General features: G+C 29.7%; 2 protein-coding genes; one reads left to right on the top strand and one right to left on the bottom strand.

Moving 5' to 3' along the window:
* Positions 1-145: 145 nt before the first annotated feature.
* On the bottom strand, positions 146-11352 carry FFUJ_06818 (related to multidrug efflux pump; the record flags this gene model as incomplete). XM_023577000.1 has 3 exons in its annotated part: positions 146-1047; positions 1123-1841; positions 11342-11352. The coding sequence occupies 3 exons, from the start codon at positions 11350-11352 to the stop codon at positions 146-148; spliced, it is 1632 nt and encodes a 543-aa protein (XP_023431409.1).
* A 3203-nt stretch (positions 11353-14555) lies between these two features.
* On the top strand, positions 14556-17166 carry FFUJ_06817 (uncharacterized protein; the record flags this gene model as incomplete). XM_023576999.1 has 3 exons in its annotated part: positions 14556-15046; positions 15102-15310; positions 15365-17166. 3 exons carry the CDS (start codon positions 14556-14558, stop codon positions 17164-17166), a joined length of 2502 nt encoding a protein of 833 aa, XP_023430141.1.
* Positions 17167-18762: the final 1596 nt, after the last annotated feature.

Raw genomic sequence — 18762 nt, 5'->3', positions numbered from 1 at the left:
AGTAGAGGGGCTGATTAGAATGTTGTGAAGTAATAGCAGCTCGTACAGAGGCACGTTTACAATGTCAATTAAAAACTCTTTTGCAATCCAATGTTCTCTTGCTGCTATTATTAATGAATTGAAAGGCTCTAAGATGACAGCAGTCTTATACATCAGTAGTTGCGTATGGACTTCTGCGCCTTAGCTGAGGACCGTACTTCCAGAACAGAATCGGTGCTGGCGTAAGCAACATTGCTACGCACCCTAGAACTGTCATCGTCCAATGGACTCCAATACCTTCATACATCAGCCGCGCAGCCATGACCATTCCGCCAGCGATCAGGTAGCGGGACATGGTAATACTACCCAAAGCTATAGCGGAATGCTCACCGTAGCTATCAGTGATATATTCATAGCTGCTGACATAGATGGCTGTCAGCACAATCCCGAACAAGAAGCACGCCCCAAGTCCGCTCCAAATGGAGACTGTGGAATAGTTGGTCCAGCCCAGCCAAAATAGTGCGATGGGCAGGAATGGAGCTGTCACAATCGCTGGCCAGAGCCTGAACTCTGGCTGTATAGATGCTCCTCGAACTCGTTCGGTATGTTGTCTTGCCCACTCGTAGAGTCCAGGTCCACAAAGAACGAAGGCCGTGGCCCCGGCAGCAATGGCAGCGAAGCATGAGCCTTGGTATCCAGGCTCGAGTTTGTACGTCTCTTTGAAGATGTAGTCAAAGCCTGATAGGAAACTGAAGAGCAGAATATACAGCAAGACGAGGTAGAGACCTAGTACGATGATGACCGGTTCACTTCGGAAAAAGGTTGCTGGTAACGGGAGCGTTTCTCTCATTTGCTTCCAGAATGAATGCTTCTGCTCATGTTGCGATGTGTATCGTGGATCACCTGTAACGCGACGAAGCTCTTTCGCTTTCCATGATAGAATCAGCGGAAAGTATGTCTCAGGAAGGAATAGTAAGGCCACTACAAAGGCAGCTCCAGAAATCATCAGAGTAGTCCATTCTGTCCATCTCCAACCGAGCCTCGGGTTGGAGACAATCCAGCCGCTTGCTATGGGTGCAATCACCGGGGCAATATGGATGTTAACAATCATGCTTCAGCCTCTGCACATGGAGATTTACTCACCCGCCACATTGGCCCAAGCAACAATTGGAAACACCAATGCTCTCTTGACTGGCCTGAACTGGTCATTCACACTCGCCCCATTAATCGTTAACGTTGCGCTGGCGCATAAACCCACGAAATATCGACAGACAACTTGCCCACCAAACGTCAGTGTCATAGCCGATCCAAGAAGGAAGCAAAGATAGAACGCAGTGGCCACCAAGTAAGTAGGATTTCTTCCAACGGTTTCGGATATGGGTCCAGCGAATAACGCCCCGGTTCCGACACCGAAGAGAAACATGGCTGTGGAGAGATTCTCGGCGATTTGACCAACACCAAACTCTTGACTGGCCATGGAATTCCCTATCGAGATTGCAGAACCAGCCCAGCATTGCGTGAATACCAGAGAGCAGATGACGAGGATATTCTTCGCTTTTGATGATCGCGGCCAGTTCAATGGATTCAGAGGATCATCTTCGCATGTGCTTTGGACTAGACAGTGACTCTCGCTAGGCTCTTGTTGGCTTACTTCTCCAGATGTTCCTGTGTTGTTGCGGGATGAAAATGACCGTTTTCGAAAACGAGGTCTAGCATACTCAATTGATTCGATGTGATTTTGGTGGTCTAATCTTACTTGGTTGGCGATCTGTCGGCGCTGGACGTAGGACCACATTCTCATGAACGGAGCGGCTGCAATGGTGTCGAAATCAAGGGCCAAAGATTCATCGCCATACCCCAATCTTGGAGATCGCGCATTTTAAGTTGTTCAGTAGTTGTAGGGCTGTGTCCCGTGATGACTTGCTCTTCTTGGTCTCAAGATCGACATCATAACGCCACTATTACGTGTATATGAGCTCATCAAGTACTTCAATAAGCTGCAACTATGTCCACCAGATGACCTACTATATCAGGCTCAGATAATCAATTCTGCTCAATTAACGCAATTCCGTTTTTAGATACTTTCGGTACGTTCTTTATCTCTCCAATGAAACATACGTGTAGTGGCGAGGCATAATATTTTGGGCAACCCTTCCCTCTAGATTTCTAGCAACAACCAAACGGAGCTGTCTTTCTGACAGGAGATGCGAGATCATTTAGTCGATGAAACACGCTTCCAGCAAGTCCTCTGGCAGGAGCGTAGACTGGCTGACGTTGGTATACACCGTGAATGAGGTGTGCGTCGAGAGTTGCATCGAGAGTGCTTCAAAAGTCAGGGTTCCAGATGTTATCACCGTAAATTAGAAGATAATAATATATAAAGTAATATTATATCTAGACTCTCTATATAGGTAGTAGTAAGTGCGTGAAACCACCATATAGGTAAGTAGGAACATACTAAGGTACATAGCGAAATAAGGCGCGGCTTAGCAACAGTTTCCATACTTTATGCAGGTCTATTAGTTGTGCGAACATATAGAAGTAAAAGACCGAAGGATACTAACGAGAATATACATAATACAGAGCACCCACTATCGCCAGCTGCCTAACATATACTTGGCAAGGGCTAGGTCTAACTTGCCAATTACCTGGACCTTTTCTTAAGTAGAAGAGCGTTGTAGGGTGGTTTCCTTTTCCTCCTCTGTGATATACCAGGCCTTAGTGTTATAGGGCAGATCAGGGAGGAACCACTATATAGCTAGAGCAACTGAAAGAGACATACAGCTATAAACTATTTAAGTTAGTTAGATCTCTTATTAAATGCTATTTACTTTTATTAAGTTTATATATTAACCTTAAAAGATATTAAAGTATCTATAAAGTCTATTATAATTTAAATATTTATTACTTTATAGATAGTTAAGCTTTATTAAGTTAATATTATTAAGTTAATAGTCTTAATTATAGCTTAAACTTAAATATATTTAATTTAGCTAAAGCAGTAAAAGAAGTCTATTACTTTATAGTTTTAAATACTTAACTGCTAATATAATTAATAAGCTCTTTAATAGATAGTAAATATTTTAAATTGCCCTTAAAGCTTATTTCTTTCTTTAAGAACTTATAATAGTTTTTATTTAGGCTTATTTTATTAAAAATATACTTTTTTTTTATTTTAATATATAAAAAAATAAAAATACTTTACTTAATTATAGCCTTTATTCTTTATTAGGTAAATATAATAGCTTCCTTAATATTTAATAGGATATTAGCCTTATTAAATATAGTAATTTTTATATTAAAAAAGGCATTTTATATAATATAGTTAATAAGCAAGCGCTCCAGACAAGTAAGCACTCTAAAAATCCCTTAACCTTATATTTAACTATTTAATTAATTAGTTCTTAATTATTTAATATATTATAACCCTTAAATAAAGCTAGAATCTTTCTTGCCCTTTAGGCCCTTTAAAATAACCTAAAATTAAGTCTTTAATAGGCTATAAATATCTATAAAGTCAGCTACTTTACTTTATATTATTATTAAAATAGTATTTAATTATAATATAATTCTATTTTAAATTTATAGAAACTATTTAATTTAAAAGAGAAAATAATAATTTAATTTATTTTTAATTTAAATTTATAAGGATTTCCCTTATAACTGCATTTTATAAAAGAAATAGCTAATTCCCTACTAGCTAACTGTAATATATTACCTATTAATAAGTACTAAATGTATAACTTTATAAAGTAATAACTAGAACTAAAAATATATTTATTTTAAAGATATAACTATTAAAGAGCTAAATATAAAGATCTAACTATTATTTATAGCTAGTTTTAGCTTATATAGAATATAATTATAAAATACAGTATTTAATTAAATAATATTTAAAACTTTAATAAAACTGACTTTATAATAGGCCTTATTATAGCTAGAATAGCTATTATAGATTTAAAAATATAAAAAAGGCTAAAATTAATATAACCTAAAAACTAAAAATAAATTACTATAATTTAAGTAATTAATATAAAAAGTTAAGTAATTATATTATTTATTATTAATATAGGTTAATATTACCTTATTAATTAATATTAAAAATATAACCTTCTATTAAATTAAGTTATTATAATAAGTTAAAATAGATAAATAAATAATAAGTTAGGTTTTAAGTAGTTAAAGTACTTTAATTAGTTTATAATTAATTAATTAATTAATCTTTATTATCTTTTAATCCTTAATAGTTATAAAAGCTATTATTTAGCTAATTTTAAGAGATATTATAAAGAGAATAAAATTATTATACTTTATATATCTATTTATATATTTTACTTACTTTAGCCTCTTAATATTAAGTACTTTAGGCTATTAAAAAAGGCTTATAGCTAAAAAATAAAGTATTTAATTAAATATTTTATAATCTATATTTTTAAAATTAAGTTCTTTTTTACCTTTTATATTATATTTAAAGCTATCTTTATAGAAAGTAATATTTAAAAGGGTTTTAAAAAAGCTAGGTTTACTTTTTTTAACCTAAAAACTATAATCTTAAAGCTTAATATATAGCTATAAACCCTAATATTTCTTAAAAAGGCTACTTAACTATTAATACTATAGGCTTTAAAGACCCTAAAGATAGTTATTAAGACTTAATTTTAATCTAAATATTTTAATAATTAAATTAAATACTATTATAATAACTCCCTAAAGTTAATATTAAAAGCCTTAAAGTCTTTTATAAAAAAAGTAATAGCTATAATATATAAAAATATACTATTAAAAGCTAAAATTTAAAATCTTTAAGATATAAATAAGATATTAAGCTAATATTATAAGGTAAAAAGGATTAAACTATAAAAAAGGGGACTATAATTATATAAAAAGTATTATAAGTAATTAATTAAATAAATATTAATATATAAATAATAGCTAAATTATTAAAATATAGTAATTAAAGAAAGTTAAAGTAATTAAATAATTAATACTATAGTATATATAGTAAAAATAATTATAATATAAAGATTTATTAAATAGCTTTTAAGTTATTTAGAGAGGAATTTAATAAATAAAAGCTAGCCTTTTTAAACTATAGCTTAAGCTTTTTAAGCTATAGGTTAAAAAGGTTAAAGAAAGTAAAGCACTTACTTATTTAGAGTGCTTACTTATTAACTATATTATACTTTATAATATTAAGGTTTTATATTTTACTGCTATATATATATATTTCTACTAGCAGACTGTATTAAGTTAATATATATTACTTATAGTATTATATAATAGCTTAAATAGTATTATATATAATAATAGCTATAATATTATTTAAAGATATTTCCTTTTTAATGCTACAATTAATTAAGTTATATATAATTATATTTTTAAAGACTTCTTTATTTATTATTTTAAGTAGATTAAAAGTAAAGTAAAGATAAGTTTATAGGAATTTATTAACTATTTATTAATTTACCTTTTTAGCTTAATTTATTTTACTATTTTTATTATATGTTTTCTTACTATTTATAAAGAACTATACTGCTATATTAATAAGAATATTATTAGGTTTAGTAATAAAGTTAAAGAACTTAATATTTAATATATTATTAATATTAAGTAAAATAAAATAAATATTTATAATACTATTAATATTTTAATAGGCTTAAAACTTAATAAAATAGTAAAGAAATAAAAAATTAAAAAAGTTAATAAAAGGAGCTTTTTAACTATTAGTAACCTAATTTAAGATATAGAAATTAATAACTATAATAATTTTTATTTTAAAAGTAATAAAATAACCTTTTACTATAATTAAAGTAGATTTAATTTACCTTTTTTTTAAGATATTAAATAATTAAATAGTTTAGCTATAAAAGCTAATAATATTAATAAATAATAATAAAATATTATATTCCTATAAAAATTATATAATAGTATTTAAAAAGGTTTTATTAAGTAAGATATTAATTTTTAATAGTTTTTTAGATATAGTATTATTATAAAGAATTATATATATTACCCTTTTCTTAATAGTCTATTTAAGAGGGATTTTATTATACTTTAAGAGCTTAAGATATATTAATATATTTAGTAAGGCTTATTAAAAGTAATATAAGGTATAATTAGTACTATCTATAGATATATTAAAGTTTAAGCCTAATATAGTAATATCTAGAGGTATTTAAGTATTTAGGAAAAGATATTTAATAAATTCTATTATAAAGATTTTATAATATAAATAAAATAAATTTAAAAACCTACTTAATAGTATAAAGTTTAAAAGTAAAAAATAAGGCTATTTATTTTATACTTTAATATTTAAGCTATCTTTAGAATTTAAGGTAATTTTAAAAAAAATAGTTTTACCTTTTATATTTTATTTAAGTAGTTAAAAGCTTAAACTATTAAATAGTTAAGTAGGCCTTTTAGCCTCTATTTTAAAGGCTATAAGTTTAAGTGTTTAAGTATAAAGCCTTTAAAGATATAAAATATAAAATTTATAGTAAAGATATTATTAATATAATATTATTATTATTATTAATATATAACTTATAGTCTTAAATAAGCTAATAAGAGATTATAAAGCTTAATTTTATAATAGGGTAAGATATAACTTAAATAATAGAAGTTTATATTTAATATCTTTATAGACTGTATTAAATGCCTTTATAAAATTTATAATTTAACATAAAGAATTATAAGGAATTAGCTTTAAGGTTAGTTACTTAAAATATTTTTTTAGTTTTTAAGTAACCTTTTTTTTAATTATATTATAAAGGATATAAATCTTATTAATTTTACTTTATACTTAAGACTTAAGATATTATTTATTAATTATTCTATTAATACTATAAATATATTAATATTTAAGCTTTTATATTTTATATTATAATTAAATTTTATATCTAAAGGTATATACTTAATAAGGTATTATTGTTTTTTATTAACTTTATTACTTTAATAGCTTTAATCTTTAAAGGTAAGTTAACTATAATTATTATTAAGATAAATTAATTAATATAATATAAAGTATAATTAAGATATATTAAGGACTGTAAGTAAAACCTCTAGCTTTATTAATATAGTTAGTATTAGCTTTAATAGAGTTATAATTAACTTAATTAAATAAGGCAGTTTTATAGTAGCTTATTACTTTAAAGGTATATAGGGTTATTTTATAGATAGTTAGTTAATTAGGTATACTTTAAATAAAATTAAGAAAATACTAATTATAGTTATAAGATAGATTAAAGATAAAATTAGCTATAAGTATAATATTTTTATTAATATACTTTATAATATTCTTAATACTACTTTTATATTAAATAGTATTAACTTTAATATATTTCTTTATACTTAAATTATTATTAATTTAAAGATTAGCTTTTTTAATATTATTATACCTTCTTAAATTAATAAACTTTTTAAAGTTTATAATTATAGCTTTAGCTTCTCTTTAGTGTTTATTTCTAACTATTTAAGTATTATTATAATATATTAGCTTAATTTTAATCTTTATAATATTAATATAGAGTTTTTATTGGCGCTTTTTACTTACCTAAATAGCTATTTTTCTTATTATTATAAATATTACTTTTTTATTTTTACTTAAGTCTTTTAAATATATTTTTACTATAATAAACCTTAAAGAACTTATATATTAATAAGATTAAATAGCTTATTATAAATAAAAGAAAAGAAAAGGCTATTAATATTCTCTATAAATTTTAAAGTAACTAAACTTAAAATATACTTAAAATAGTTATTAAACTTATATAAATTAATTTAATAATTAAAGCTATTTATAATTATTATAATAACCTCCTTAATATAGTATTTAGTAGTTAATATTTTAGTAACCTCTATCCTAAAAGGTAAGTAATTATAGGCTTTATACTTTAATAGATTTAGTAATAAATTAGTATACTAGCTATTACTATTTAGGCTAGTATTTTATTTAACTTTACTGGTTTAAATATAAATAAATTTATTTAATTAGCTAGATTTATTAATACTTTTAGTATTTTAAAAATTATAATAATATCTTTTATAATTAATTAAATTAGTTAAATTAAATCCTTAATAATATCTTTTATTACTTAAGGTATTATATTATCTTTTCCCTTATTTATATTAATAGTATATTAATGTTTAGTTAGTCTTTATAATTATAAATTAATTATATACTATATAGTATAATCTATTTTTCCCTTTTTTTATTAATACTAGTTATAATTTTAGGTCTTTAACTTTTAGTAGCCTGCTTAAATCTATATAAAACTTAATATATTTTCCTTTTAAACCTTATAATTACCTCTTTTTTATCTATTTTACATTATGCTTTTATAGTTTAAGACTATAACTAGCCTGGCCTATATATTATATATTATCTATTTTCTTTAATATAAATAATATCTTTATTAACTACTCCTTAATATCTTAAAGCTATTTACTATATAAGCTAGATAGATAAAAGGCCTTAAGGAATATCTTTTACCTCTATTATAGCTGCCTTTTATTAAAAGCCTATTTAAAAGTCTAAAGGCTTTATATTTTATTATTAAAGAAACTTATATTAATCTAAAGGTTATTAAAATATAGCTATATAAATTAAAAGATTTTATAGTTAAAAAAGGCTAGGTTAATATAATTACTATTATCTTTAATTTCTTAATATAATTTAATTTTAGTAATTAAGTTATAAAGCCTATTATAATTACTTTAATTAGCCTTTATAAAAGCTTATTTAATTATAAGAATTATATTATAGTCTTTTATTAAATAAGGCTTATTAAAGTTAGGTTTTTATAAATTTCTTTTAAGTATTATAATAATATAGCGATATTATTATTAATAATTATAATTAAAAGTTAAGTTAAATAACTTACTATTTATAATAATTAATTCCTAACTGTAAATAAACTAAATTATATTAGGTTTATTATTAGTAAATTATATAGAATATAATATTAAGTAATTATTAAAGTATTATATCTCTTAATAGTAAATTTAATATATATTAAGCTTAATTAATATAAAAAAGTTTTATTAATAGCTATTAAGCTAAATCTATAAAGATATTAATAAATATAAATTATATATTAATATAGTTAATAAGCAAGCACTTTAAATAAATAAGTACTTTACTTTTTTTAACCTTTTTAACCTATAGCTTAAAAAGCTTAAACTATAGTTTAAAAAGGCTAGCTTTTACTTATTAAATTCTTTTCTAAATAACTTAAAAGTTACTTAATAAGTCCTTATATTATAACTATCTTTACTATATATATTATAGTATTAACTATTTAATTACTTTAATCTTTTTTAATTATTATATTTTAATAATTTAGCTATTATTTATATATTAATATTTATTTAATTAATTACTTATAATACTTTCTATATAATTATAATCCTCTTTTTCTATAGTTTAGTCCTTTTTGCCTTATAGTATTAACTTAATATTTTATTTATATCTTAAAGATTTTAAATTTTAGCTTTTAATAATATATTTTTATATATTATAGCTATTACTTTTTTTATAAAAGACTTTAAGGCTTTTAATATTAACTTTAAGGAGTTATTATAATAGTATTTAATTTAATTATTAAGGTATTTAAATTAAAATTAGGTCTTAATAACTATCTTTAGGGTCTTTAAAGCCTATAGTATTAATAATTAAGTAGCCTTTTTAAAAGGCATTAGGATTTATAGCTATATATTAAGCTTTAAGATTATAGTTTTTAAGTTAAAAGAAGTAAATTTAATTCCTTTAAAACCTCTTTAAATATTACTTTCTATAAAGGTAGCTTTAAATATAGTATAAAAGGTAAAAAAAAACTTAATTTTAAAAATATAAATTATAAAGTATTTAATTAAATACTTTATTTCTTAATTATAAGCCTTTTTTAATAGCCTAAAGTATTTAATATTAAAAGGCTAAAGTAAATAAGATATATAAGTAAGTATATAAAGTATAATAATTTTATTTTCTTTATAATATCTCTTAAAATTAGTTAAGTAATAGCTTTTATAACTATTAAAAATTAAAAAATAATAAAAATTAATTAATTAATTAATTATAAATTAATTAAAGTACTTTAACTACTTAAGATCTAACTTATTATTTATTTACCTATTTTAACTTATTATAATAACTTAATTTAATAAAAGGTTATATTTTTAGTATTAATTAATAAAGTAATATTAGCTTATATTAATAATAAATAGTATAATTACTTAACCTTCTATATTAATTATTTAAATTACAGTAATCTATTTTTAGTTTTTAAATTATATTAATTTTAGCCTTTTTTATATTTTTAAATCTATAATAGCTATTCTAGCTATAATAAGGCCTATTATAAAGCCAGTTTTATTAAAATTTTAAATATTATTTAATTAAATACTATACTTTATAATTATATTTTATATAAGCTAAAACTAGCTATAAATAATAATTAAATCTTTATATTTAGCTCTTTAATAGTTATATTTTTAAAATAAATATATCTTTAGCTTTAATTATTACTTTATAAAGTTATAAACCTAATACTTACTAATAGGTAATATATTATAGTTAGCTAATAAGGAATTAGCTATTTTTTCTATAAAATACAGTTATAAGGAAAATCTTTATAAATTTATATTAAAAATAAATTAAACTATTATTTTCTTTTCTAAATTAAATAATCTTTATAAATTTAAGATAGAATTATATTATAATTAAATACTATTTTAGTAATAATATAAAGTAAAGCGGCTAACTTTATAGATATCTATAGCCTATTAAAGACTTAATTTTAGGTTATTTTAAAGGGCCTAAAAGGTAAGAAGAATTCTAGCTTTATTTAAGGGTTATAATATATTAAATAGTTAAAAACTAATTAATTAAATAGTTAGATATAAGGTTAAGGGATTTTTAAAGTGCTTGCTTGTCTGGAGCGCTTACTTATTAACTATATTAATCCTTAATAATAATAAATTATAAATTTATTTTATACTATTTAATTTATATATTAATTAATAAAGATATTATTAATTAAAGTTATTATAATATTATAAAATAGGTATATAAAGACTAGGGCTATATAATAAGTAGGTTATTTATATTAAAAGGTATTAAGCTTATTTTAGTATTATATATATAATAAGTAAGTAAGATAAATAAGTAAGTAAGATATACTATATAATAAATATAGCTTAACTTATATATTAGCTTTTTAATATTTAACTAAAATAGCTAAAAATTTATAAAAGTATTTTTTTATAATAATATAGCTTATTAACTAATATAGTACTTTTTAAAATCTTAATTAATATAATAGGCAATAGATTAAAATATTATAGCTTACCTTGCGCCTTTTACAACGCAGGCATGCTTGTGTCTTTTAACGCTTTAATGGTAGTGGATCGTGATGAGGATTATAGACTATAGCAATAGAAGATGATTGACGAGGAGGGGAAAATGATGTGGAAGCTGAAGGGGAACGGGACGAAGTATTGACAGCTACAAGAGTAGCACCATTTTCATTGAGGTTGGAAACCATTACTTGCCTAATAGCCCATACGAGAGAGTACGAGAGGAGACAAATGTGCTGTTCGAGATACGGTATACGATCAAGGCCAACGTCTTCAATTTGTTACTGCTTAGGTAGTAGGTATCGTTATTTAAATTTCCTGGAGTTAGAAGTTAATATTAGGAGGTAGTATTAAACCATGATTCTAGCTAGAGAATAAGAAAAAGAATCACGTGTTATAGTCCGTCGGAGTCTGATTAAGTAATTCCCTGCTATTAAGTAGAGGTAAGTCTCAAGTTACCCTAGAGAGCAGGAAAAGCGCCATAAAGTAGGCCTTATTAGGAGGTGGAACAGATGATTATATAGGAACTAAAGAAGATAATAAGTTCTATAACCTGAAGATGTATCCCATTACCATAAAGTATATATAGCTCCCGTTGTGGTAGGTTAAGCTCGGTTAGGTTAGAAATACTAGCGGCTTTATTTTATTAGTTGCTGTGATTCTTATAACAACAAGTATGCAGCCCTCCCTGGTTTACGGAATCCACCAGTGTTGGTATTCATAAAGGAATGAAGGGATAAGCCGGTTCCCGAGCTTAGAAACCAAGCAGCCCGTACTTCACCTGAAGCGTAATATTATCATGGAATTCTCCATTAAAACCTTAAAGAGTGTTTGCTAACTCTGTAGCGCGATCTGCTTTCCAGTCAGTGATATTAAGCATCTCATACACAAAGGTGGGACGATTCTTTCATGCGGTCTGAGGATATCACTAAAGATATTGGCACCTTAAGCCAGTATACAGCTGTAAGTAAGCGATTCTAGTTATCCTTCTGAGTTGGCAGTATGATCGCTATATCGCCAAGTCCTTGAATGTTGTCCTGTTTCAGTATGGTAAGGTTAGCTTCAACGTTGGTCAGGATGGCACCTTTTATATCTATGGACGCCTGCAATCGGCCATATTACCTTATGCAAGTCCTGTCAGGAATTGTTCTGCGTTATGAGAAGAAGGAAATGAATTTGCTGCCGTGGTTACATTTAATCGTGCATCTTATATTTTTCAAGTGATTGGTCTAGTAAACTTTAATATATTACTTATAAGTAAAAGATCTTTAGTATTTCTAACTAAAAGTAAAAATATCTGTAGTTACTAAGACTTGTTTTATAAATAATCTTAATTATATTATATTTCTTAATACCTTATAAATTATATAAATATATATTTACTTCTGCTGTTTTAAACTTGCCTTTTTATATATTATATAGAACTACTAGTAAACCAATATAGACCTTGGTAATAATTAATATACAGTTAAAATAAGAATTTTATATTTTATTAATAAATACTTTATAATATAGAGGATTTAAGAGCTTTATATATTAAGGATCTCTTTTCTATAAGTAATTAGACTATATAAGCTAAAAGTTAAAATTAAACCACTTTTTCTATACTTAATATTTAATTATATATATATTTTTAAATAGAGTCCTATATATACTTAATAATAATAAAAACTATTACTTTTATTAAAGAAATTAAAGGAAAAAACTATAAGTTAAAAATATAGCTTAATAGTAATATAAACTAAAAACCTAAGTAATTAATTTAAAAAAAAGGGTAATTAATTATAAAGAGCTAAGTATTAAATAATTAAAGTAAAACTAAAATAGCTTAACTTAATTTTGCATTTTAGCTAACAGCTAAAAACACAGCCCTACACTAAGATCCTTTAGCAATAAGGTTATTCTCTTTCTATTATAAAGTAGTTATTATAAAAACAGGCCGTAAAAGTATACATTCTATTATTAAGCCGTTTTAGGTAATATAAAGAACTTTTATATTTTATTATTAAAAAAGCCAGTATTAAAAATTCTATCTTTTATATATTATTATAACCTAATATAATTTTATATATATATACCTATACCTTACTATTTCTTATTAATTAAAAGCTAACTACCCTATATTAATTAAATATATATTATTTAACTTATATAATAAATAGCTATAAATAGAGTTAAACTAACTATACTTAACTTATATATATTATAGTGTATATATATATTTCTTTAATATTAAATAGAACTTAACTTACTAGCTATTAATAAAACTTCTTTATATTAATAAGTCTAATATATATTACTTAATTATTAAGAGATATAATACTTAGGTTAAGTTTAATATATATACCTTATATTCCTGTAGATATAAACCTAATATAGACTAGTTTCCCTGTTTAGAACCATAACTATTATATATATATCTATGTTCTTTGTCTCCTGAAAGGGGGCTTTTATAGTAAAGACTCAAGGTTTGGAGAAGACTCAATTCCTTAAGATCTATGGAGGTAGCCGCGAAAAGTTCTTGCCCAAGAAAACTGTAGCTAAAGAAGCTTACTAGCCATAAATATAAGGGATAATTTTACAATTATAAGAGGCGCTAATTATCATCTCGCTATAGGGATATAAGTAATAACTTTACAGGCTTACTATCCCTATAGTCCCTAGAACTATAGGGGAGATATAGAGGGATCCCTCTATAAGCTATCTAATCTCTTTGTATCTCCCTGTACCTAGCAAAAATAGCTACTGTGGCGTAAGTCACCTTGGGCCGGAGCTTTTCGCGGCTACCTCCGTAACAACAAGGATAACTGCCCAGGCCGGACGACCAGGTACATTGCACATCTTCCCACATCATCTGTGGGCTTTGTGGATGGATGTTTCATTTTTTCAGCTTGTAGCCACCGCAATCAAATAGACCTATGGCAGGGCTCAAAACTGTATAAGGCTGTGGTGGCTTCCTTGGCATGCTTCAGCAATAGCCAACGCCATAGGTTAATGAGGGAGTGAGACCGTAACTACTGCATGGAGGCGGGGTTTTGAGGCCATTGTCTCAACTAGGCTGTCCACCAAGACTTACCCTTGTGCAACCTCCCAAGCATCCTGTTATATTTAGCCACAAGCTTGGACGCTTGCATACAAATACCTGCGGTGTTTTCCCCGTAGGGTTGTCATTTCACACTTCTTTGCTTCCCCTTACTTCATTCTGCTCTGAATTTCTCAACATGCACTCCACACGCAAAGATTCTGCTAGTAACGACTGGGCGGAGATATCAGCAAGCTCCAAGATGACTCTAACTAGCCGCTGTCTCTCATATGTTCGTTCTTCCTCATTCAGCACCCTCTTCCGCATGCTTGGCCTCAAAAAAGTGACCTTCCTTGGGGGCAACGATCCTGAACCGCCAAAGGTCTTAATGGACTCATCAAGATCGCGTGCAATCGCGCACTGCGCAATTCACATCATCCCCGCATTTTTGTCCATCGCTCTTATAGCCCTCAACTGCGTAGGGTTCTTCGCCGGCAATGAGCTTCAAGGCTTGAAGGATCAAGATGAGCTAAAGCTGGGTTTACTCCAGGTGGCGGCTAAACTTCAGGAGCTTCTCATTGTCGCAAGCGTGGGGTCTATCATCTTCCACCTTATTCGCTCTGAACTGGTCTTCGGTGATGGTATGGTCCTTGGACTACTCGTTTCGGGGTTCTCCTTTTCTCAACCTAGGTGAGAAGTTCGGACAGGCCAGAATATCATTATTAGCTGACAGAGTCTGTTCCAGTTACTTCTGGTCCCCCGAGTTCCTGGGGAGTCTCGGTTGGGCTTGTGGCGAAGATGTGCCTTACGGACAGCGATGGAAACGCTGCGCTTTTATTCTTCTCATATTCATCAGCGGTGCTCTGGCTCTCCTGGCTGGGCCCGCTACAGCAGTGCTTATGATACCCAGGAAAATAGATTGGCCGGTCGGTGGCGGCATCTATTGGCTGAATGGTGAATACCTGACAATATCTTGCGTAACGTCTCATGGCTGATCTGGCTCTCTAGGAAGCGATGACCAGTTATGGCCCAGGTTTCTCGACGCAGCCTATTACTCCGAAATCAACTGCACGCTCGAGACCGGCCAGTTCACAGACAATAGGTGTCCTTCACATAGCTTCCTTCCCATGTACCAGCACTTCATCTCGTGGTGGAACGGTTACAACACGGGATATGGCTTTGAGCTAAACGATGTGTGGCAGCGAAAGATGATATACGCGAGGCCAGCCTTGCTCTCTGACGCCAACACATGGGCCTATTCCGCCCATGCCCCAACTGCGGTATTGCAGGATGCGTTGAGAGGTTATCACTTCAAGGCTTTAAAATATCTCGCTAAGAAGCATCCTAATACGACGCCGTTTCCAAGGCGTCTGGATTGGGCAAAGCCGAAGCGGTATGAGGTTAAAACCAAGATTCCAGCTACGAGGGTCTACTGCGAACTGCAGGGCATAATGGACCTCTATGGCCAAAACTTGACAGTAAAATTCCCCAATTTGAAAGGCCTCGACGAGTATTGGGAAGACAAGCTTGATCAGCCAGATATGGAAATAGATGGCGCCAAGGTATCAGATAAGGTTGACGTCCTTGGTGATGTACAACGAGCTCTGACAGCCCGAGGGATTCTTCGAGACGAAAAGTCGGTTCTGAATGAGTCCATCTTTGACGACCGACGGGAAAAGCTCATCATCGCGACAGACATTTGGGACTCCACAAAGAACTCTCTAGGCCTGGTCATACTATTGAAAGACTTATTCAGCCATACAAATGTCACGGCAGATATCTCTCCGCCATCAAACGTCGTCGCCTGCTCCATTGACGCCCGTTGGGCAAAAGGGAAGACAGTTATTCAGACGACAGAGGACTATCCTATCTATCACGAGTACTACACGGGCAAAGTTCTCAACTTGATTCAGACGGAACTCGACTTCCCAGATCACATGGGCTATGTCCGCGCAAGACCTACGGCCCCATACATGGAAGACATCAGACTCACTCCGGACTGGTACGACATGCTATCTCCCACACTGCCCGATAGCTCGCCTGATCACTTGCCCTGGATGCCGATTCATGGATCGAAGCGGACTACTCTTGAGACGCTACTCATCAGCGTCTACAACCAGGATTTCAGGCAAACAGAGCTTGAGAATCTGATTGCTACCGTATTCGTGGATGGCTTATCTCGCAGCGGTCTCATCCCTAACTATAATGCATCCCGCTTCCTCGAGGCATGGTCATTTGGCGACTTTGGCGTCGAGAACGACGAGCTGGCTCGGAAGTTGCTGCACAAGGGAGACCCAAAAGAGATCTTCCCTGAGCCAGCGATCCTCAAGTCTGGAAAGTCGAAGCGTATGGAGATGAGAGCGATATACAATGGGTATGTCATGACTGCCAAAGACTGGTTTGACTACCTTTGCATCTTCTGCCTTGCCCTGCACGCTGCGATTGCCCTTATACACACCGTCTTTGTTGCCTTCATCAAGCACAAAACAGGCGAGGCATGGGACTCTATTCTGGAACTGATCGCCTTGGCGCAAAGATCGACTCCGCCTGAGAGACCTTTGCTTTCCAATACATCTGCTGGTGTGAAATCCTTCAGAACCGTCAAGTTGGTTGCCTGGGTTGAAGCGCCCGAGACTAGGGAGACAACTGCGTTAGAGGATCAGAAGTTTCCAGGAGGGGAGTTGCAGATGAGGTTCAGTGATAGCTCCCAGCGGCGAGAGGAAGAGTTGAAACCAGTAGTTGATAAGGTGTACGGAGTACCAGTACTACGGCGAGGCTATCAGCTACTACAGAGTGGCCATATTGCATAGGGAATAGTCTTACAGCTATAGCAATGAACTATGCCTATTACTATAATGTTAAATCTTATTATAAAAGCCTACTAGCTTAAAGTATTAAAAAGTCTATTATATATATATATATATATATAAGATTATTATAGTCTATAAGTTATACCTAAAGGGTTTTAAAGCTAAAGAAAGCTTTATTAAGTATTTAAGTTATAAATATATTATACTTTTACTTTTATACTTATTATATATATATATATTTATAATAAATATTATTAAATAAAGTATAAAATATAATATATATTAAAGTTATATTAATATTTAAAATACTTAATTTTAATAATCTTTTATAATTATTTTTAACAAAAAGCTTAAGAAATAATAGTTATATGTATATTTTATTTAAATAGCTTTTAATATCTTTAATTTATATTATAATCTTTTAATACTATAATTAATATTTATTAAATCTAAGTTAAGTTTATTAAATACCTATTACATAATTTATAGAACTATTTATATACTTTTATCTGTATAAAGTAAGGTCTAGTGCTTTGAGCCCCTTTAGGAACGCTTTTTAAAACACACACTTTAGCATCTAGACATCTAATCAAATTAGACATATTTCTAGCGGTCCCGTACTTACGCAATCCCTCCGCGATGTGGTTTGTGTTCTTCAGCTAGGCCAAACTTTTGTAATTGACCGCTGTCGCGTTGGCTAAGAGTAATGGTCCCTGGGAATAGTTAACGTAGCATAGGGCTTATAGCGCGTCTTAACGTAAATGCTTTTCCTCATCCTGTTCTTCATGTTCTGGACTGATTTCCAAGCCTTGTTCTCCGATTCTGGGCCCTTTCGTGCGTTATGTATCTAACTATAGTAGTACTGAGTATAGAGTTCCTCTTCAAGTAACCATGATCCATAGGGAGAAACGTAGTTTATGTGGCTTGAGCCTTTGGGGAGTATGGGAATTGGTGGCAGGCAGCCCGTCCGGCAAGGGCGTGCTGATTGGATAAGCCCTGCAGTGACTGCAGTCTAACAGAGCAGAATTCTATGTCGCCGGCCGCCACTCAAAGGACGCTGAGTAAATATAGCAAACTTAGGCGAAAGGTCCTGGAGGATTCATGTCTTCTCCTGCTATCTCTCCTGGGATGGAACTGCCCCATTAGGGAAAGCCATCGGAATAGGTAACATTTCAGCCAAAGGTAATAATTTTAGACACTAGCGAGACTAAGGAGTAGATTCCCCATACGCGTTGATTTGTGTAATTGAACTCCGTCTTGGGGCTGAAGACTCTTTGAACCTCCCAACGTCTCATAGTGAAGGACATGGATAATAACGGGCGTTTTCTACCTACAAACAGATTAATGCCAACTTTCAGTCTGTTGTGAATGCCTTTTGGCCTATTGTGCAAAAGCGAAAACGACCAGTGGAGCCGGTAACGGCCAAGCCAACGGGCAGACCGAAGTACATCAATGTGAGTATAGGCTCGCAGGGGATTAGTCGGCCGATATTCCACGATGATCAGGATCAGTCTATGTTGGCGGACCGGGCTTAGTAGCTCCATTGATCTCTCTACTAACAAGTCGCTCCCGCGCGCATTCCCTTATGATTGTGGC

Source organism: Fusarium fujikuroi, chromosome FFUJ_chr05 (assembly GCF_900079805.1).
Source record: "Fusarium fujikuroi IMI 58289 draft genome, chromosome FFUJ_chr05".
In the NCBI taxonomy this organism is placed as follows: domain Eukaryota; kingdom Fungi; phylum Ascomycota; class Sordariomycetes; order Hypocreales; family Nectriaceae; genus Fusarium; species Fusarium fujikuroi.
Note: the sequence above shows the minus strand (reverse complement) of the source record. Positions and strands in the feature narration are given on the sequence as shown.